Source organism: Hermetia illucens, chromosome 2 (assembly GCF_905115235.1).
Source record: "Hermetia illucens chromosome 2, iHerIll2.2.curated.20191125, whole genome shotgun sequence".
Classification (NCBI taxonomy): domain Eukaryota; kingdom Metazoa; phylum Arthropoda; class Insecta; order Diptera; family Stratiomyidae; genus Hermetia; species Hermetia illucens.
Genome location: NC_051850.1, coordinates 27,533,015 through 27,556,343, shown reverse-complemented (window position 1 = coordinate 27,556,343; position 23,329 = coordinate 27,533,015). Strand labels below are relative to the sequence as shown.

The 23,329-nt window shown below is 43.3% G+C and overlaps 1 protein-coding gene and 1 pseudogene across 1 annotated transcript; both read right to left on the bottom strand.

Moving 5' to 3' along the window:
• Positions 1–394: 394 nt before the first annotated feature.
• On the bottom strand, positions 395–12,083 carry LOC119647738 (annotated as a pseudogene).
• Positions 12,084–12,475: 392 nt separating this feature from the next.
• On the bottom strand, positions 12,476–23,066 carry LOC119647733 (sodium-dependent phosphate transporter 1-A-like). Its single transcript, XM_038048840.1, has 7 exons — positions 23,042–23,066; positions 13,724–14,138; positions 13,534–13,674; positions 13,316–13,477; positions 13,070–13,255; positions 12,945–13,010; positions 12,476–12,479 (listed from the first exon to the last, which is right to left on the bottom strand). The coding sequence occupies exons 1-7, from the start codon at positions 23,064–23,066 to the stop codon at positions 12,476–12,478; spliced, it is 999 nt and encodes a 332-aa protein (XP_037904768.1).
• Between the last annotated feature and the right edge of the window lie 263 nt (positions 23,067–23,329).

The window sequence follows — 23,329 nt, the reverse complement described above, 5'->3', positions numbered from 1 at the left end:
TCTATAGTCTCACTTCCTAAGTGGCTAAAGTTACCTTCTGTGTCAAACCTTTCTCTTCCGCTTTCTGGCAGTTGTGTTGTGAACGGGGCTGATTCTCAGTTTCTCTCATGAAAGTTAACGTACTTTCCCTTCTGACCGAGCGAGAAGGGAAAGGATATTTTGGAAATGTGGAGTGGTATGATGAATGATTTGTGCTAATTTTCATTATCTTCGACGTGTTCGAGGGGGCATTAATTTTCAAGTAATCAAGAGAGAGAGAGAGGGAAGGATTTCCTTTTAGCCCTCCTTTGAGAGATAGGAGAAGTTAGTTCTCTGGCAGACCCCTAATGCTGTTTCTTATCGTTTTCGAAAATAAACAAAGAAAAACCTTGAGCGCAAATCTCCAGCATTTCTTTTATTTGTGATAGGCATCACTTGATAGCTACAAAATGAATAAAGATTTAATCTAGGTTATGACGGAGCCGAGGAGAAGAGCGCCGCCAACTTAATCCGCAAATACTCGTATTGAATGCTTAGTATTCATCTCAAATGCTCACTTTATCGTGGATTATTTATACAATTGTTATCTAATCACTTCCAAGAAAGTACTGGCTGCTAATAAATCCAGAGTATTTATATTTATGGATTCTGCTGAAACGAATTTCACTTTGAGTGCTGCTGCCAGGGATTGATTTCTTTTCCTCAGAAATCAGCAGCCTACAAGCCCACTTTCCTCGGATCAGTATAAAATTAGCGTTCTCGTGAAACCAGTGCCGATTTGCATCTATAAACAGTTTGGCTCCCTCCAAATAAACATGGAATTTATTATGCCTACTTTTCACCAGCGAGACGGATTCATTCATAACTTTTCCAAGTAGATCGCCCCAAGCATTGCTTTAATTACAACCACACGTACCCATACGAGGTCGCCACTATTCCTCAATTAGTTGAAGCAAGTGCATATCTGGTGCGCCCACCCCCACCCTGTGGCTCTCCCTGTTCCAGCCATGAGCTGCTAGTATGGCAACGTGAGACAATGTTTATAATTATTATTTGCCATTGGGTTATCGTCGTCCATCATCGCAAAACGGAAAAAACAATTTTTTATTCGCGTTGTCAATGGAAAAGTTCAAGTTACACAGATGCAAGCATCAATGACTGTTGCAAATTTTCATGGGTTCCATTCATACAATCCCAGTTGATTCCGCGGAATTCATTATCGCACCCCCGGGTTGCGCCGATTCCGTTCAGAAGGTAAATTGCACATTAATTCCTGTCAGAATATTTATAAACAAATTTGGAGGAGAGATAATGGGTTCATGTCCGCCGCGGTTCATAGAATTTCGGCAGCGATTCCATTACTTTGTTACCAACGTGTCTGGTCATTGAGTGATATTTCAGGGTGGCTTGAGGGCATCGGAAATTGGAAAGTCAAAACTTAAGAGGGCAAGAAAACTGAACAAGACACGAGACCAATCACGTATTGGAAGCTACCAAGTGTACACTTAGGGTTGGATGATCGCGGTCACGTAAGCCTTGAATGAAAATTGCGCTGATGAGTTTGTTTACTTACGGCCAAAACTTGTTTACATATTGATGTTTGTGGGTAGCACTTAATTGGTCAAGTGGTCTATTACTACTTTCTCGGCTTTGGTTGCTGTAAACATCTAAGTGGCCACTTCTTGGTTGCTTCAACTCTTGCCAGGGCTTTCTTCAGAAATCACGCTTCTCTTTAATTGATCTTGACGGTGGGTGGTTTATTGTCGACCTTGCTATTTCACTTGAACTTTTAGCTAAAAGCGCTGTTTATTTCCCACGTGATCTTCACATATAAAAGTGGTGAAAGAACTGTGGGGAAATAATATCTACGAAAAAAACATAGACCATCTTTTAAAAATTGAAAAATATCACGCCTGAGCTTCGTAGCGTTCTTGCGGAGTTTGCACCTGGCTCATTTTTTCATTGCTTCCCCGTTTCTCTTCATCTCAGGCTCACTCCTTTGGAGTTAGGCAGACATTCTTCAAATTGAATCCTGTCCCAATTAGCTTCCTCTTCATGGGCTAGCGTCTGTAATGCAAACTACGCGAAATAGGATGATCCAACGAGCATCTTCAGTGGCCAAAGACGACCTAGAGGGAAGAACTATCCCAGAAACCCAAAAAAGTTGACCGTGAAGATCCACTCGCAAATACTGAAGTTCCATCAAAGTGCTCGGTTGACATCTTTTTGCACGCCTCTGTGCTAGCCAGGCACGGGAATGTGGGGGACGGGGTTCTTTTAACTCTTTGATCGCGCACGTGTTATTTGTACAAAATCAACGTGTCTATACCGATGCGTAAGTCCGCACTAAAACCAGAATGCGAGCTAAACCTGCACAATAAAAAAACAAGTCGGGAAACCGTAAGCTGGGTGCTTCAGGTATGAAAGGTTTTGTGTATTTCTTATATAAAGCCATTTGAGTATGGATTTGCCCCATTTCCATGCCACATAGCACGTAATATATGCGTCAAGCCTTATCAGAGGACTAAGAATCGAGAAAATTCCGGGCTCGCCCGCCTGCCTCACCAAACTTGAGTGATTCCGACAACTATACACTCTTTTATCAAAATGTAAGTGGTCTAACGACCAAGCTGTCGAATTTCACACTGTCTGCCTTAGCATTCCAACATCATGTCATCTGCATTTCTGAAACCTGGCTGGATGACAGGATTTTAGATTCTGAGCTCCTGGAAGGTTACTCTTTCGTTGTAACAGAGACTGCGCTGCGCTTGGCAAGACAACTGGCGGAGGAGCCCTAATAGCTGTTAAGTCCCCTCTCCGTGCCGAAATCATCTTTTCCTTCTCCTTCTACGATTCTATCACAATACCTGTCTTTCCGCCAAACGTATGTCCCTTTATCATATGGTGTGTATACTTTCCCTGCCTAAGCCCGCCTTCTCTGTACGAGGATTTCTTCAGCAGATTAATAGAGATCCTAATCGTGTTGTTTCCCTCACTACTTTTAATCCTCTGTGGCGACTTTAGTCTTCTTATGCTCTCCTAGCCTTCGCTCCCTCCCTAATAACTCGACCCACCGTTCTCTTCCTCTATCCACTTTCATATACACCTGTGGCGCCCTCCAGTTTAACCTTCCTAGAAACAACTTAGATAACACTCTTGACATTTTCCTCTCTAACCTTCTTGTGCGTTGTCTTTCCCAATCCCTTCATGCTCCGTCTTACGTTGCCCCTGATGCCCATCATCCTGCTCTCGAGTTCGATGTTCAGATATCCCGACTCCACTCTTTTGTCCCTCGCAAGCCTACCAAGTTCAACTTTCGTAAGTCGAACTTCGAAGGTCTGAACTCAGCCCTGTCGTCAATCAACTGGGTCCCCCTTCTCTCTCCATTTACGTGTGACCAAGCACTCAACACTTTCTATACCATTTTATCTGATTTTCTTCCTTGTTACGTTCCCTCCTCTCCTAAGTGCTTACGCTCTTACCCCGTTTGGTTAACCACTGAAGTTCACAAAAAACTACGTCAAAAAGAGACTGCGGGGAAGAAGTTCCTGTCTTTTAGAAACGATGTTGACTTATTTTTTTTCAAATCTCTACGTTCCTCGGTCAAATCCTTAATACGTAAGTCCAGAAACGAATATTTGTCCAGCGTGGAAGATTCCCTAAAGGGCGAAAGCTTGAAACCTTTATGGTCCCACATTCGCAACTCCCGTTGCCCTGCCCAGTTATCCTGTCCGTCCATTAAATTCTCTGGCTTCTCAGCTAACTCCCCCACAACTATCTTGTGATTTACTCTATCGCTACTTTTCGTCAGTCTATGCTCCCCCTCCTTCCTTCGAATCCCTCTCGATAGTGGATGTAGCCTGCCCCGTATCGCCCACCATTCCCCTTCTTACTCCAATCCTTGCCGAATACCTCATTGGCAAACTTGATACCAATGTCGGACCTGGCTACCTTTTCCAAACCTCTTTTTGCTCAAAACTGAAAAGTCCATCTCACTTCCCCTATCTCCTCTTATTTTCAACAAAAGCCTCGAAGAGAATCATTTTCCCGGCTTGTGGAAAGAGGCTCTCATCATCCCCATACACAAAAGTGGCGACCGTATGCTTGCAAAGAATTGCCGTCCCATTTCCCTCCTCTCCTCCTGTTCCAAAATCCTGAGATGATATGTCAGCGACTGGTTGTCCGCCCACTTTGGCCAACACATAGTGAAAGAGCAACACGGCTTCGTTAAACGTGGGTCTACTGCCTCCAATTTGCTTGACTTTACCAACTTTGTCGCCAAATGTCTAAAGTCACGGCAAGAAGTGCATACCGTTTATACTGACTTCGCTAAAGGCTTCGAAACTGTAATTCACAAGATACTTCTATCCAAACTCTCGTCTCTAAACATTCCCATACCACTTGTTTTATGGCTTGCCTGTTACCTTTCCAACCGATCTTGCCGCGTCTCTTTTAACGGCTGTCCTTCCCGCTCGTTCTCACCCTCTTTACTCTATTTGCTACTCCCTAAAATCCTCACCCACTTCTTTCTCCTACTCTCTTAACGGGCATTCCTTATCCTGCTTGAATTCAACTCAAGACCTCGGAGTCACTTTCAACAATAAGCTCTGCTTTCACACCAATTGCGTCGATGTCATCAATCGAGCTGCAAAATTGTCAGGCTTTATACTTCGCTCCTCCTCTGATTTTGACTACATCCAACCCTCCTTGGCTCTCTTTAAATTTCGTGGTGCTACGGTGAACTTAAGGGGGATATTGCTAAAAATTATAGTAATATATTATACTATTATTAACTTTATTTGAAGGGATATCGGTATGGAGGGTATTTTGGAGCCTAGAGCTTCTTGATTTCTTTCAAATTTTTCGGTTGTGTAGTTTCTGATAATGGCCCCGTTAAAGAAATGACTTCTCCAATAAATGTTAAAAATTCGGAAAGTACTAATCGAGATTTTTGATATCCCACATGATTACATTTGGTGAAAAATTTACACACCCCTTTTGCATGTATTGGTATTCCCTCTTAAATTCGACATAAAAGGATGTAACTCACTGTATTCGTGAGCGTTCACAGTTCCCACCTTTCTACCAAATTTGGTTTGAATTGCTATAACCATCTCCGAGAAAAATGCGTGTGACGGACAGATAGACAGACACTAAATCGATTTTAATGAAGTTTTGTTTTACACAAAACCTTAAAAAACAGCTCGACCACGCGCGTGGAGCCGTTAGTCTCCGCACCCGAGTGCCGCGATCGAGAGGGAAGATCCACGACGGAGCACAGTCTCGATCACTGCTTCTTCTGCCTCAGATGGTTATTGAGGCGAGGCCCTGAGGTTCCCTCCCATCCTTGACATCCTCAGGCTATTATTTGGAGGATCTGCATATTGGTAATTATAAAGTAGAAAAGATTGCCCGACGTCACAACATCGAAAACTTCCTTTCAGAATCCACTGGGATCCACCTAGTAACCAATCAATGCACGAAACTTAAATTCGGTAGACAAAGAAACCACTTCAAATGCAAGTGATTGGACGAACTCCACGCTAAACAGTTCCAGTCAAAACTACGAAATTTTTAAATCCCGGTATTCACTTCTTTTTTCTCCAAAATTCATTCGAATTGAAACACTGATGTAACACACTTTCGAAACAATTTCAATTTACTAAAAAAAATATGGTTGAATCATTCACCGCCTCGCTCACGAAAAAAATTTCACTCCCACCGTCCGTTGATCAGCTGACCACCTACGAACCGGTCCCCATGGCGCTACGCTTGCCTTGAACTCGATTAAACTCCGAGAGTTCATGTTGCAGCAACATGCGCATGCGCCTACAAATGCGGTAAATCATTCTCCTCTGTCAAGATGAATTCGCCCGAATGCATTGAATAATGTGGAATCTGCTGCGAAAGTTAAAATTAATTCAGAAAAAGGCGAATGAGATTTCGCTTCTGTTGCAAATATGCTAATATACTATTAATAACTTTATTTGTGCAGATATCGAAACGGGATGTTTCACCCGATATCAAATAGGGGATCAGTTTCGTTGGTATGGGGAGCCCCCCTTAAACTTAACACATGACACCATGCCGTATATATAGGGAACAACAGGCCACATTCCGTCACCAATTTTCGTGACAATCGGTCCAGCCGTTTCCGAATAAATTGGGTGTGGCAGGCAGACGGACAGACATCGACTCAATTCTAATAAGGTTTTGTTTCACACTAAACCTTAAAAAGTACCGTGGAAAGATCGATGACGACATGATCTTGGAGGTCCCCTTAATACCTTGGCTTGTCGCGGCGATTGTAATTGAAAATGGCCCGTTAATTTAACGTAGGTTATACTGCTGATTAGGGAGGAAGGGAAAAGGGGATCCTCAAATTAAAGAGGTATCAATTTCTGAAGCCTACCTCCAAAATAATAAAATAAAAATTCTATGTAGAATGGACCATTGAACCAAATTTCAAATGCATCATTCAAATTCTGTCGTGAAACGGATGAAACTACCTCGTGACATCGGTGACAGGGATATGGTTGACGCTGTGGCACACTATCAACGCTAAGTTGACTCGCTGAACTTGCAAGAATTAGGCGAGTCCCTTGCATGGGATCAATGGCCGGTAAACATGATTTGTCAGAAGGACTTATGGGTAGGATCCAGACCGGGATTATTGCCATTCGTGCTCATAGAAACCTGATAATAAAAGAGCAGGCAGAGAAAAGAAAAATTTATCCTGACAGCAGTTGTAATGACATAAATGATTGGGCGATGATCAAGAGACCATCTTAAGTGGCTGAAAACAACCTAGAGGGGATAGCTACCCCAAAAAATAAAAGATGGTCAAATTGATCCTGAAGGCCAACCCGAAAATGTTGAAGCTCCATCAAGTGCTCCGTCGATACGGAAGGCAAGTAAGCACCTCTATGATAGAGAGCAGTCCCCATGAATGCAAAAGTAGGCTGTACATTTTTTGTTCACCAAATATAGTCACGTAAGGTATCAAATGAAAGGTGTCGGTTAGTAGTAGCCATTATTTTGGTGTCCTTTTACTGCAGATACAATTTACTCGCCTGTGAATCGCTGTTTGCCTTGAGTTGTAAGAGATCGACGTCTCAATCCTCCATTGAAGTTTTCAAACAAATCCTCCCACATTCTCAAGCTTGACTAACACACTGGCATGCGAGCGCGTGTCGACTTCAGTGGAGTTTCCATATTTACGGGCAGAGCTTTACCGTCAAGTTCTTAGATTTTTGAGATAGCTCTGTTCCCTTGACCAACTCCGACCAACTCATATGGACTTCTAGCAATCGTCCAATTCATTAAGTCACTAGAGAGCCTTCCTCAACAGGTTACAGGTCTATCTCCTTGCTCGCGACTTCCCACTTTCACTCCATCATTTTCAAGGTTCCTTCAGGTATCTCGATTTACCTTCCGAAGTATCCTCATTTTTGTAGTTTTCCTTTGCACAAATGCAACGGGATTACTGATCTGTATCCGATGCGCTACTTGCTTGCTATCCTTTGTTACCACCAAAGGTCAGTTATCTACTCTGGCCGTGAGTAGATTTTTTTTGGTTACCTGGGTTGCTTCTAAACCCTCTCCACAACCCTGTGTGGAGGCCCTGGTTTCTGACAGTCATGGCTTCGAATTCGGTCAGCTAATCACGACCGTAAACTAACTAATAGGATTGGGAGAAGTATTTTTCCACTCTCCAGTATAGATGCAAAGCGTTTTGTTATTGCTAGTTAGCGGCACCTCATACATGGTATGCCTGCTATCACGCACTAATTGGAGGGGGAGGGGCGATTTTAGTCTACTGCGAACACGTCGAGGTTATCAAAACTATGATTTCAAATGACTGGAACCAACGGCTAGTGTCATTTGACTCTCTAATTTAACTTCTCTTAAATCCCCTGTGCCTTTATGCCGAAAATTACTTTTTGGTCATCAGGTGGACTACAGGTATAGAAACAAAGAAGGCGAGGTGAACCTTTCCTGAGAATCCCCTTAAAACTCCGCTTACTACCCCAACTCGTAAAGTCAAAAGCAGGCATCCCCATCAGAGCTGTCATTTTACTCCATAGCTATGGTCTCACAGTAGTTTTTGGAAGGATATATTGGTGAACGTGGCTCGTGGCTTAAAAGGAACACAAAGGTCTGTAAATTCTGCTGAAGGTTGTATCTGTCATTGTATGGTGGCTTAAGCTCCAACTTTCTTCGAAGAAGAGAATTACTGGGGCCCGACGCTAGGAAAATATGTGATATATGGAGAAAAGCTGAGGATTTTATTTTGTTTCCCTCAATAAATATTCACATACATATTAAAACCTCGATTTAAATTTGATTTGAGCTCGAAACTACAACTCAATACTGAAATATAATTCGCAATGTAACCACAGTATGGAGGATATTGCAAATACCACATTACTAAGAAAATATTCCATAAAAGAAAATTGTCGGAAAGTTGTATAATATAATTTTCAGAGAATTGGAAAACGTGAGAGATAATAGCAGCCATAATTACTTCGATTATCTAAATCGGGTCTGTCTGTTCTGTGTTAAGTATTTCGATAAATACTAATTTATTAACGAATTAAATTTACCCCAAATCTTAGATAGGAGTAACAAACATTCAACCGTAAGCTACATCTATTGCTCAACAGCTCCCAATTACAGTAACCATCGGAGAAAAGTCTACAAAATTATGGAGTACAGTTTTTTCAAACTTTATTAAGGTTAACTTTTTAATGATCCCCAATTTTACTTCAAATTTCCAAATATCGCTTCAGTGATTCTGCGACTTTGCACAACTTCCTTTCAAATAACTGAACAATATTTCTTGCATCTATTTCGAAACCATCTTAGATGCTCGTGTGCCGAATTGATACCTCCTCTTGCAAAACACGTTCTCATTAATTTTGCCGGCAAAGCCCCAACTATCTAAATTTTGCATAAAATTATCTACGGTTTCTCACACTGCGGAAGTGGTCTCGCAATTGATCGAACAATAACCTTTAGGTCAGCCGCGTTCAGGAGCAGTTGCAGCTTGAATCAGATGAATGGCTTCTGTGTTCTTGGAATTGGAGTTCTCGTACTGAAAGGTGCGGTTTGTTATTCTAAAGTGCTAGCGGATATTGGCCACGCCAATATTATGTTTCAATACCCATTGGAGTCAGTAGTAATGAGGGAAGACTGTGTTTCTTTTGGCTTCCAGGGGAGTTGATTTGGTGTGCCTTTATTATCGTGTGCCAATGTTTGCAGTTTGCGGGAATTTAATTTACTTGTTTTACTTTAATAGATTCTATTTATATAATGAGATACTAATGCTCTTCGGAAAAGGAACTACATGTATTGAAAACACCAAGAAAATGGGTCTTTTTACTGTTCAGCTTCGGAATGAAATATGTGTATCCGACTTTTGAGGTAAACAAGTAAATAACATTCTTTGTTTGGTTTCATTTAATTCTAGGAAAGTAGATATTAATATGTTTGCTGTTGTTGATTCATGTCATCATCATTATTGTTTAGATTTCAGTGGTCTATCTTTGGAAACATGTTAAATTTATCAGAATGATATCGAAATCCTAGTCGAATGCAAACAAAAAATGAATTGTAGAAATCACTCCATCCTACAACAACCATACCCAGCTGCCTAAAATCTATCAGCTCTAAAATCTCCCACAGCACTGAATCTTATTTAATAATCATACAAAAAATCAGAAACAAAGCTAATTATTGGCATCTTTTTATTCATTTAGCATTACAATGCTATGTACCAGTCCTTGTTACCGTGCAATTGAATGTATTCCGTCCAAGCAGTTGCCAAATGTCGGCGACACTATTCGTCTGGAACAAGTGCAGTGTACAGCCGGCGATAGTCGCAATTTGCGGCGAGTACCCATTGTTTTGTTTCAGATGGTCAGTTGTTGGCCTGATGAAACTCGGGCATCCGGCAATGCAAATATATTGTTTACTATTTTTTTTGACAAATATGAAGATAAAAGATAGCGTTTGAAAAATATTTTTTACTTTTGAAAGACCCTATATATCCCTGCGAATTTTTTTATGTTGTGGTAGCGAAACGTAGACCCTAATACTAAAAAGGTTAAACGCCTTTGAAAGGAGGATCATCAGGTAAAAGGAGATTGTTCCACGAAGGTTCAAAGTGATGGAGGAAAGTGATGCTAAGAACCCAAGTCTCCGAGGAAGACATAATAACTTCCAAGAGCATAGTCTTGTACAGTAAGAGCTTTGACCTTATAGTACGATCCTCTTTAAGTCCACCCAACAATTGGCTTATGCTGACAATATCGACATCATGGGAAGAACGAAAAATCGAGCAGGCGGCAATTGGCGCGAGAACTTGGGCTGCACATCAATGAAAGCAAGACAAAGTATATGGTGGCAACGTCAGCACCGAAAACCAACCAACCAACAACATCAAACCGCACTGGTCAAATGGGAAGAATAAAGATAGGAGACTACTACTTTGAGACCGTTGAAAATTTCTCCTATCTAGAGTCGAATATCACAACCGATAACAGCTACGACGATGAAATTCGCGCACGGTTGTTGGCAGCCAACAGAGCCTATTTCAGCTTACAAAACCTGTTCCGTTCGAAACGTCTCACCATCGGGTCAAAGCTCTTACTGTCAAGACAATGACCTTGACAGTCCTCATGTATTCCTCGGAGACTTGGGTTCTTAGCAAGAAAAATTGCGAACTCTAGGCCGCGTTCGAGAGAAGAATTCTCCGAAGAATTTTTGGCCTACACAATGACGAAATCGTTGAGCAATACCACGACCGTCTAGTTATGGATAAAATCCGGCTCAACAGGTTGCGGTGGGCGGGTCACTTAATCCATATGGATGAGGATGATCCAGCCCGGAAAGTCTATAAGAGCAATATCTATGGTAGAAAAAGAAGACGAAGCAGACCCTGACTGAGATGGAGCGATGGCATAGGTCAGGACGCCAGACAGCTTTTAGGGATATCGAATTGGTGGACCTCGACGCAAAACCGGGATGTCTGGAGTTCCTTATTAAGGCAGGCCTAGACCGGATATCACTTGTTGCGCTGTTGATGATGATATCAATAGTCACAAGTTCGGGACGCTTTCCACTTACCTCGTCGTATCCTACAACCCATAACCTTGGCGTCTGATAGTACTTGTCATATGTGATATGCAGATCATAGGTCCTCGTGTGAATCACTGAATCGCCCGCGCCTCCGTCCCCGCCATCAGTTGGGCTATTTGTTTTGGCCTCAGGATTCTTTGTTATTGTTGCTGTGGCCTGCACGAAGGAAATTGGTTATTAGTGGCTCACCTTAGTGAGATAAAGCTACTTACTGGGTCCACTAGATCTAACAAGCCGCTTTCCTCGAACTCTTCCATGTCAATGGCTTCATCGTCTTCGTCGTCATCATTATCGGCGTTGTTTTTACTTGAGTTGTTATCAATGCACTCGTCGAGCTGTGAATACCATTGTCAATATTGTAGGCGCGCCAAAGGTTCTTTATTCGAAATCTTACCTTAGCATTGTCCAGTGTTATTTCGCAGACCTTATCCTCCAGTTCAGTGGTCCCGTCGTTATCATAGTGATGCGTCTCGACCCAGGATCCATCGCCTGCGTCGTCTTCAACCACAGTCTCCTCTCCGACGTACTCCATCTGTTTACAGCGCCGATAACATGGCACATTTCGTGTGATAAGGAATTGTTTGTCTGGAAAATATTAGACACTTACTAGATAGCTGGAAATATGGATCAATCACACACCTTTCGGTAAAGAAGATTTGATTTTCGCCTCATCCCCTGTTGCCCATTGCCACGTCGGACAATGATGAACCAAATGATCCCCGGCGGCCACAAACTCTTCAGGCGTAAGGACTCCCGTCTCGCGGAATTTACTTTCCTGTAGAAATGATGACAAAGAGACGCAAATACAGTCGGGCAGTATGAGGAGAAAGCGACTGGGAGAAAGACCCAGGAACATAATGTTGGGAAAAACTTCTGCAGCAGTAATTACCTTCAGAACTGGCGTCAGGTACTCAGCCACCCCGCAGAGCTGTGCCCTTCACCGAATGAAATACACTTTGCATTTTATCTGTTAAGACTTTCTAGTTCACGGACTTGTTGGTTCTCCCAGGCTTCCTTTTCCGTCTGTGAAGTCGGTTCTCCGCTCGAAGGAATTCGTGATAAGTCTCTCCGCGTGTCCGCGTTCTTTGAGAATGCAACATTGCTCGGTATGCGGCATTCTTCCGTTGGTTTGCTAGCTTCTATTCATCGTCAAACCAGCCGTTCCGACTTTTTTTGCGGCTGGGGCCAAGTATCTTTGTAGCCGTATCAATGATAACGTTCTTCAGGTGGTTATGAAGATCATTTGTTGAAGCTTCATCTCCGGGACCTCTGTTGACTGCGATTATTGCGGCATCCATTTCCCTTTTATAGGTGTCGCAGAGGGCTGTGTTGTGGATGGCTTGAGTATTCATTCTTACCTGATTGTCAGAGGGGATTGTAGGTGGCGTCGTAATTTGAGCTCGGAGCACGATGCCAGCGAGATAATGGTCCGAGTCTATATTGAACCCCCTATATGTTCTGACATTCAAGAAGGCTGAGAGGTGACGGCTTTAAATCAGCACGTGGTCAATTGGGTTGAAAGTGGTCCCGTCTGGAGAGGCCCACGTACATTAGTGAACCGCTTTCCACGCAAACCAGGTACTTCCAACAACCATTTCGTGCGATACTGTTAACTGAATTATACGCGGTCTGTTATCATTGGTATCCCTTTGTAAGCTATGGGAGCCGACATATCGCCTGTATACGGGACACATGGTTTACTGGATGGCCGCTATAATATATAGTGTAGCGGCTCTTCTCCATCGCATCTCTTGCAACGCTGTTACATCAGCCTTATGTTGGGACAGGGTATCGGGTAGCTGCTCCTTTCGTGGCTTCGTAACATCGGCTTTCCCGCTTTACTGGCTAGTAATACTTTCATAGCAGCACCAACTTCTATGGTGAAACCTCTGTAAAGCAAAAACAGCTTGTTAAGACCTTAAGGTCGGTTGAATGAAATTGAACTTACGTCGATGGTGTAATCTTGGTTAGATCATTGCCAATGGTTTCTATCACACGTCGTCCCCACAGCCAAAGTTCAACGGAAATCCCAACACCACCATATACCAATATGGGGAGTGGAGTTTCCGATTTCTGCAGCACTGAGCCCTCTTTATAGACCATGTAGAGAGCGATTAATGGGCCTATAGCATTACTGTTGATGAGAATAAAAAACTAATAAACCTGGATGGGACCTTACTTATGAAAATCCTACCTGACATCATTTCCACCGTGTGCGAAGCTTCCAAATGTTGCAGTCAATATTTGTAGAAATGAAAATAGCTTGGACACTTCCGTTTCCTCCGCATTTTTATTAACTGCTCTTGTGTAATCTTGTTCTCTTGGCCTCCGATCAGCGGAACCTTGCTCGAATTCGCTGATATTGTGGATGACACCATCAACTCAAGGCTCGTCTCGCTCTCAATATTCTACAGGTTCTTCTTTTCAACAGCGTTATTGTTAGTGACCTTATTCACGGCGGTGGAGAGGATAAAATCGGGTTTGTCGGTTTGTATCATAGGCTTTTCACCCTTTGGACTAAGATTTGTGTTTCTAACGACTTCTTGGGCATCACTACAATGTTCAAAACAAGTATAAGATCCAGTAATCCAAAAAGACTTACTTGCAATCAGTAGTATCACGACCTTTGGTGTCATCCTGCGCTTCAAAAACTCCTTTCAGACCCTTGCCATTCAAATAGACGTTATTCTGTTGCTGGCCGTCGATGTAGTTTAAACTGGTTATAGTCAGGTCAATGTTATCCAGACTTGTTTTCCCCAGCAGACTCTCAGCTTTTCGGATTATATTCGCGTCCATTTCATACTTGCCGTTGGTTTTTGCAGTGTTAACATTTTTGCTAGGATCACTCAAATCAATAGCCTTCATAAGGTTCAGCTCGCAGTAGCCTCCAGTTTTTGGCGAAGTAGTTGTGAGTGATGCAAGCTCTGTTGTTTCGGTGATTGCTGGTAACTGTTGTCCATCACATATTAATGAGACAGGTCGGGGGTTGCGTTTGGGACTAATGTTTGGGGTTGATTCTGAAAGTGATAATTTGACTAAAATTAGGATTCTCATGACGTTGGAGATTAGCCTTAAGGGATGTTAAACTACTTCAATTTCCTCTTCTCCTCTTCTCAGAAGCTGTTATGTAAATGCAAAGCTTAAGGAGGCAACAGGCGTTTTCCCACTTTTCAACCACAAGCTAACATGAAGATTGTGGCCAATTTCCCACGCGGGCCTTCTCCTCGATTTCGACCAAGTAACACAATATTGCCTTTGAATGAAGGATAAAAATTATTTCCTATTTTCACCGCGTCGTTCAAATTTTTTGATCCCTCTCTTCCATATCAAGTTTGCGGTTAATACTCCTCCCGAAACCGCATATATCAAAGAGACCCTTTTTCTCAAATTTGAGTAATTCAGTCAGCTTTTCCTACCCCTATTCTTATCACTCTTATCCCAAAGGTACACAATGATATTCCGTGTCCCTTTGCCACTAGATTTGCTCCTCCTGTACACAGTCTTCCTACCCAACCCCCAACCTGGAGGACCAGTTGTTACATTTTGTCCCTTTTTTAGGTGCGGGAGACTCGCTGCATCCTTCTATGTCTGCAGTTTTTCATAAAGAAAGAACTCCCAGCGATCACCACGTGGAGGTGGAGATAGGGTATAGCTGTTGGCGTTGGTGCAGCAGGCGTTTCCCAGGTTTTGTGCTCCATCGAGGGTACCAACCCACGTTTCGCCCTGGGACGTATACTACCCTTTGACCGCCACTTTTCAGTTTGTGTGTGGTTTACCTTTGAGCAATTACAGTTGTGTCGACGGAAAGTTCTCCCCCACCTTTCTCTGTTATGTATTTATGATATAGAAATGCACCTAAAAAAAATAGACAACGCCCAAGGTCCGGGATACGATATGTGGATGATGTAAATAAAAGCGACGTAAGAGAGACTACAAAGAAGTCGAGAAACTGGAAGCACATTTCAGCGGCCGATCGTTCCATTTGTCCCTAACTCGTAACGTTAATGCATTTAGTTTGTCAAAGCAATCACTTTAGTATGATGCTGACTTTCAAAGTCTTAGAATGCACGAAATTCGCACAAAAGTAATAACTTTGGCCTCCTAAAACTTTGTCAGTTGTTGCAAAAGTTGATGATTCTAGGATAAACTTAAAGGGGGTCGCCTGTCAATTTCTAAAAAATATACTTATAATAAGTATGATTATTTAATATTATTAACTTTGTTTAAACCGAGATTGATATGGAGAGTATTTTGAGGCCTAGATACCATGCGCATGGACCACCATATTTTTTTAGATAGTTGTGTTCGATAGTTTCTCAGAACGGGTCGTTGAAGTAATTGACCCTTTTCCGATCCCCGCACTTCCCCCCCCCCCCCCCTCTCCCCCCCCCCCCCCCCCCCCCTTTATAACCAATGTTAAAGCTAATACTAATCGAGGCCTTTCATTTGATACCCCACATGACTATACTAGGTGCCCCCTTAAAACAATATGAGACTAAGTTACTCCCTGCATGCAATGGAATTCTCAGGCCCCACCTTTCTACCAAGTTTCTTATCAATAGGAGTAACCGTTTCTGATATATAAGGTGTGACAGACAGACAGACAGCACATCAATGTCAATAAGGTTTTGTTTTACCCAAAACCTTAGAAATGACTTTCACTATGGAGGAAGAACGAAATAACCCGCGGATTGCCATCAACGGCAATAAGGTATTTTTGAAGCTCCACAGATATGACTCCAGGAGAACCATCCCAAGGGGCTGGAAACACACTGAAAACCATGTGGTTCGGCGAAACTTGTGAGCAGGACAGAGTTTCCTCGTGGAAGACAGCTTACCGATAGTTGCGTATAAAGTGCAGGGCAGTTTCCTCCTCTTCATATTGGCGATAGATAACGACGACCAAGTTCGTAGAATTCTCTTTCTATATTTAAAAGGATTAAAGCCTTAATCAGAGTATCAGTTTTTATGGCCTACAGAGCGTTGATTCTTTGAATTTTTCATGCTTAGGCTCTTACAATTTATTACTTTTCCAAGTAAAATTAGTAACGGAAGCAGAATTGATTGCAGCATTTCTAGATTTTGATTATCGCCAATAAATTGGAATTGCAGTTAATAATAATAAACAACATAATAACAAGCAAACATAATTTTTTCGTTCATCCTGTCACATTAGAAATCGTAAATATTTTGAAAATTTATTGACTGCGTCCGTCTCTAATCAAACGACCAATTGCTTCCGTTGATTTATCCAATCTAAAGATATTTCACATTTGAAATTTTTCGGCGGAAATATGTCTCTGACTAATGAGTTATTTTGTTGAGTGATAAAGTTAGTAAAAAGATACAAATAGATACTAAGAAAATCAAATTTCCAGACGATAAAACATGACATCAAAGTGGGACGATTTTCCAGGGAAACTTAATAATTCGCCTTAAAGTCTAAGCGATGAAAAACTGTTTGGCACCAGTCGCCAAATTAGAATATTCCCCTGCACTCCGCAGTATAGGCGCACATATTTGCAATTTTGCATGATTTTTCACCTTAATTTCCCAATTCGCATTAATCATTACCTACGACCAGCTATTTCCACTTTGTGTATTTAACGGAATGGAAATTTTGCTTACTTGCCTTTCTTCCCATCGGCTGTTTGCAATTCTCCGAATTGAGCAAAGGAGACTTTTAGAACATTTTTTTTCCTGAGAAATTCAAACAATCAATTGGAATCGGGGTCTATGCCATAAGAGGGCCTTGGCTATAACATAGAAAAATGAATGAAAAGAGTACGTATTCCCGGCAAGACACTAGTGCCGTGTAATTTCGCCAACTTGTGGAGCGCAGTCATTCTTTTAAAATTGAAACTTGATGACTTAATGTTTAATAATGTGCGGCTTCTCAGGAAAATTGTGGTTTAAATTCGAAGTTATGCGGATGGGGGGTGTCGTCTCTTTGTTATCCAATGCAACAAATGTGGATGTAATAATTGCTTTCATTGGAAATATGTGATAAGGTCTGGCATTAGCTTGGATTGAAAGTGCTTACTGGGATGTAACGATTCAAAGAATAAACAATATAATGCCTGCTAATGCGTCAATTGCTTTGAAAGGTACCGACCTACTGACATGTCCCAGAAAACAATAATGAAGCAAACTGCACAATGCTGAGAATACTAATTCCTATCCTTCAATAGGCTTTATTATACTTATCTCCAAGAATTGACTCATTTTTCTAGTGAAAGATTCTGAAATTTGATAATTTCCACAAAAAAATCCGCCCTGTAATGAGTTCAGATAATAAACTGATCCAATAATGAGCCTCCTTTTGAATTGCAAATTAAAAATTCAAGCGGGAATTTCTTAAGTAACAAGTGATCAAGACAAGCAAACAATCCTGATCAGTGATCAGGGATCACGAAATTGCCAATATTATCAGAAAATCCAAGTCAATTAATCAACAAGTTGAGAAATCGGAAATAGTTTCTGGGAATGGCCATAATCATTTTCAACTCCCGAAACTCCCCGCCTTTGCAACGAATGTCAAAATTAAGACCAGCTTGGGAAAGTACTAACCGAGCCCTTTCATTTCATATCCCACATGACTATATTTGGTGAAAAAAAGTGTTCACCCCGTTTTGCATGTATGGGGACCTCCCCCCTAAGTTCAACGTAACAGGATGTAATTTATTGTATGCATAAGCGTTCGCAGTTCTCACCAAATGTGGTCTCTCTCAGTCTCTGAGAAAAATGCGTGTGACGGACAGGCAGACAGACAGTGTCTCGGTGGTGGACAACTTGGCCACCGTGGCATCTGTTTTAGATTTGGAGAAGGAGGCGTTCAAGCGAAGCATAACTCTGCCAAGAACACCAATTGCAAAAGCAAAGAATGCTGGGCTAAAAGGAGATAGGTGGCCAAAAAAGGCGATTTCGACACTCATCGGACTTAATCAAGAGCTACTCCAGCAGCAGCAAATAGATCAGGAGAAGCTCATCAATTTTACGATCTCCTTCAATACCAAAGCCGGCAAAAGAGAAAGTCCATGGGAGCCCAGTAATTGAAAAAGGTGAAGGAGTCAGTAAAAGGAGTAATCTGGCCAGGACTCACGAGAATAGAGCCCTGTCCCAGAGGAACTACCTTTTATGCAGCTTGTGACTAAAATAGTTGAGCTGTCAGAATTCATCAAGGACAAGCACAACGCGCACCAAGCCATTAACAACATGGTGAGAGCCATCAGGGTGCTTTACAAAAGGTCATTCATTAGAGGCAAATTCGTGCAGATCTGAAAATCCTTGAATCCAAACTAATTTCGTGCGAGCATTAGTCAGAAATAATTCAAAGTTCACGAGACATTTAAAGTAGTGACCCGGAAGAAGTCGCAGCAAGGCCAGTTCGGGCTGTTTTTATGTGTGCCTCTCGTTGCGAAGACGGCGAAAAGTAGCGAAACCTTGCGCCAGAAGGAGCCAGACCCAGATGCACAGCGAACGTGGCTTCGATTGAGTGATCGCAAGGAATTATGCCGAGGACACCTCGTATCAGCGCCGACTGGAAGGTTCGTGCCATTTATTTCACTGGGAAAGACGCGAAAAATTCCGTTGGTTTTTGTGTTCCCCCGATATCTGGTGCTGAAATCATTAACCATACCGTTGAACCGCCAGCCTCTAAGAAGCGGAAGCTGACTTCGACGACGTCGCTGCAGGGAGCCGGAGCCGCCGTCAAGAATCAATCGCAAGCCCAGGAGCCCCAACCTTTAAAAAAAAACGCTGTCAGTGCAAGCCGCCGCAGGGAAGATTCAAATAAGGCAACAACGAGGTATCATCCAACAACACCACCAGTAGCAACATAATCAACATACGCCTCATCAACAACAACTCATACTTCTGACGACTTCCGGAGAGCACCCAGGCGGTCCTCGCGTGCGTCTCCGGATCTTTGAAGGCGCTGGCAGCTGCGTGAGGTGCATGCGCGTCCCATGATAGCGGCTGTTCAGCAGCCTTCAGATGAATTAGGCGAACTGAAGCGTGAGATGGTCGCTCTTGTGGCCAGCATGGCGGAGATGAAGGCGACGCTGGACGCTCAGCGTTCGGGCGGCAGGTCTCGAGCTCGTTCGCGGTCTACTGCTCGAAAAAGACGATCGGGTAGTAGGCTGTCAGAACAACCTACGGATCGAAGCATTTGTTGGTACCATCTTCCGTACCAGCTTCCGTGTAAATTCGCTTCTAACAGGGTCCCCGGGGGTCCTGGCGACGGCCACCCAGAACGCAGCCCTACGTCGCCTAACAATTTATGATCCTCTCAGCAAGCGCAGTTATCTTATTGATACTGGTGCGGAGGTTTCGGTTTTTCCCGTGCCCTGGCACCGCCGGCTATTCCTACAATCTCTGAAATTTACGGCGGCAAATTCCTCGCGTATTAACACATACGGGTGCAGGAAAGTGGACGTCAATCTTGGCTTGCGTAGGACGTTCCCGTAGCGATTCATCCTGGCGGATGTCAGTTTCCCCATTTTAGGCGCAGACTTCTTGTGTCACTATGGGTTGCTAGTGGACTTGCAGAGCAGGTCTCTTATAGACCCCACGACTAGTCTTAATTCATTAGGCCGAATTTTATCCCTTCTCAACAACAATCTTTCCGTACTTTTGGAGGCCATTACTGACTTTCGTGTTCGGGCACTCCTCCAAAAGTTCAGCCAGATTACTACCGAATGTAGTCTCTCTAAACCAGTGAAGCACAATGTGCAATCATTCCACTTATCCATGACTTTGCGCATCATCTCGCAAACTGCCGCATCTTTTCGACCTTGAATTTAACCAAGGCATATCACCAAATCCCTGTAGCTTCAGAAGATATTCCTCGGCCACTTCATTCCCCCTGACGGAATACAACCCGACCCAGACAAGGTGCAAGCGATCACAAGCTTCCCGCGTGCGAAAACTGTGGAGGAATTGCGGAGGTTCTTGGGCATGCTAAACGTCTATCGTCGTTTCCTGCCCAAGGCCGCCCAACACCAGTCCATTTTGAACGCGTACTTGTCTGGCCCCAAAACAAAAGACACACCAGAGATCGTGTGGTCTGAAGAGGCTGTTCGCGCGTTTGACAAATCCCGTCAACAACTGGCTGATGCTACACTCTTGGCATTTCCTCGACAAGATACACCACTAGCCGTTTGTGTTAATGCCTCTGACATCCCAGTAGGTGCTGCTCTTCACCAAAAGGTGAATCAAGTCTGGCAGCTTTTTCTCTAAACAGTTGAATCCCGTTCAACGGAACTACAGCACCTACGATCGAGAACTGCTCGCCGCGTGCTTGAGCACTAAATACTTCCGTTTCTTCCTAGAAAGCAGGCTGTTCACGCTGTTCACGAACCATAATCCTCTCACGTATGCTTTAAAACAAAAGCCCGACAAAGCCTCCCCCTGAGTTTTATATGCCAGTTCACATCCGACATACAGCACTTGCCGGCAAGGAAAACAGAGTTGCTGATACTTTGTCATGTATCCCCGCCTCACTCGACTTTTCGGCTATCGCCAAGGCGCAGAACGATGACCCAGTACCTCAAATCCAACCGCAAAACAAATTTCGGGAACTGCCCATCTTCAGCTTGAACCTCTCTCTCTGCTGCGAATACTCGGAAAAGGGACCCCGGCCATAGATTCCGGCCACCTTTCGCAAGGAAGTGTTCCACGTGGTCCACGACTTATGGCATTGAGGCATCAGGACGTTAAATCGGTTAGTCACCGAGAAATACTTCTGGCCCTCCATGAATAAGGACATCAAAAAGTGTAAAGTCACCAGGCATGTAAGAAAAGAAGTGGGCTCATTTCCCCGCAGTACCAAGCGGTTCCACACCATACACGTCGACATCGTAGGACCTTTGTGAGATTCGCACGGTTACAGGTATTGCCTTACAATCTTCGACAGGTTTACGCGGTGGCCTGAGGCAATACCTCTGAAGGACATTACGGCGCAATATTGTGCCGAAGCCCTCTGTCGAGAGTGGATACCTCGCTTTGGCGTCCCTGCAGTGATTAAAACTGATCAGTGAATAAAATTTGAGTCCATCCTTTTTTTCGGAGTTAGGCAAACTCCTGGGTTTCAAACGCCAGCGGACTACTGCATATCACTCGCAATCCAATGGGATGCTAGAGCGTTGGCACCGGACGCTGAAATCCGCCATTATGGCCCACGACGATCCGTCCTGGACTCAAGTCTTGCTTCTCGTCCTACTTGGCCTCCGAACAATCCGCCGGGAGGAATATGCTGCTAGCCTCGCGGAGCTGGTATACGGGGGAGAACCCAAGGCTCCCAAGTGATCCGGTCTTCGACAAGAGATCCAGTCTCACAGACTCTGGATTGCAGCGTCTGCTGAGAGACAATCTCCATCGCCTTAAAACCACGCCTCCCACCCGACACACATCTGCAACTGCCTGCGCTTCCAAGGAACTGGACTCGTACACGCACGCCCTGGTCAGGACAGATGCCGTCCGTCAGCCGCTGCAGCCTCCATACGAAGGCCCATACCGTATTTTCGAGCGGGGAGAACATTTTTTCCAGCTCGAGATTGGGGGACACAGGAGGGCTGTCCCCTTGTCCAGGTTGAAGCCCGTTTGCGCCCCAAATCAACGTCGCGTTCGCTTCGCAGTTCCGGGTTCAGTCGCTGAAAGCCCTAGGTTTCATCTGGGGGCGGAGTGATGTGGCGCAGCAGGGTTTACAAAAAAGCAAAAAAATTGACTGACGATATTTACTTCGGCCTGGTTTAGGTCTGGACTGATGACGGATTTCACTTCAATATAATTCGTACCCATTACGTGTTTGTGATTATATGATATTAGGTGGAGCAATTACCATCTGTCGTTACCTTCGGTCATGCTGCTCCCAGGGCAGAGGTGAGGCAGCGTCTGATGAGTTGCCTCTGCCCTGGACTTTGAGAATTATGGGGTCCTAAGTCAGCATCAACTTAATGTTGGACCGGACCAAATGGGGAGCAACTTACTCCCTCTTTTTTGGTCCACGGACCCCTTAGGGCTTAGCACCCAAACTTTACAAAATGTCAGACGATGACGGCTTTACGGTTTCTTACCAGGGCAGAGACAAATCGTCAGACGTTGCCTCACCTCTGCCCTGGGATCAGCGTGACCGAAGCGGCTCGCAGATGTTGAGTGCGCCTTTATATAATTCGGAAATTCGCAAACGTGATGGTTCTAGTTTTTTGCATTCGCGATGTTCAAAATTCACATTTTTGCTGAGATGTTTTAAACGCGGGAGTCCCAGCAATAGTCAACAAGTGCAATATTTCGGTGGGAACAACGTCGTACTTCCATTGGAACGATCATCTTTATTATCTCCATAATTTCATCATCTGCAATGGAATCATCCCATTCTCGTCTATATTTAGAATTTACAATGAAAATAATTACAACCTAATTATTTTGAGGAAAAAACCGTACACATTTTGCAATTTTGCAATTCATGAATAAATTTGCGCAGAACCCATTCTTGACGCCAATGATTCACATTCATTGTTTTCATTGTGAGAATTGAAGTATCTTAGAATTATCTTAGAATTAATTGACGTTGCACAATCTAGCGGAAATAATTACTACGTATCGCGCGGAGATTACCTTGTGCTGACGCGCCTTTGATAAGATTGGAATTTTTTTAATTGCTTAACTATATAGTTTCGAAGTAGGTGTGTTGAGTAGCCTTCCTCGTGCGTAATCCAATCAGATTCATTCGAAACTTTATGAGTGCAAATGAACAAATGGAGGGGGTGAATCATTTTATTGATGATAACGGAAAATGTAGAAAATGCAAGTTATTACACTAAATGAGGGGGAGAACTTGCTCGGATTTCGTAACCGAGTTATAACTGAATCATCTATTTGAATTATCCAGAGTTAGCTGTGATTCATTCAGCACACTCACCTGGAATTGGAAATATCTTTTTCATTATCAATCTGTTGCAAAGTTATCTTTTATTTACTGTTGTGTCTTTTCCATTTCAGGTGAAATCATTGCTTCAAATCACATTAACACTTTGAAGAGGGAAGCGCCACGTTGGACTTTGTAAACAAGAAGGTTATCGCTCTTTAGCAATGAATCACAAAATCGAGGTTCCCTTGCCTACATGTTCTCAGGAAGTGTAACCCACCCAATTCCAGGTACGATTTCCGTCGTGCATCTATTGATATCTTCTTGGAATTCATGTAACTT

Excerpts from the sequence above, each read along its gene's own strand:
- LOC119647733 (XM_038048840.1), bottom strand. The coding sequence starts at position 23,066 with ATGAAAAAGATATTTCCAATTCCAG. Across the intron at positions 13,675-13,723 it reads CGTGATACTACTGATTGCAA|TGATGCCCAAGAAGTCGTTA; the intron begins GTAAGTCTTTTT and ends TGAACATTGTAG. Across the intron at positions 13,256-13,315 it reads CACGGTGGAAATGATGTCAG|TAATGCTATAGGCCCATTAA; the intron begins GTAGGATTTTCA and ends TCTCATCAACAG.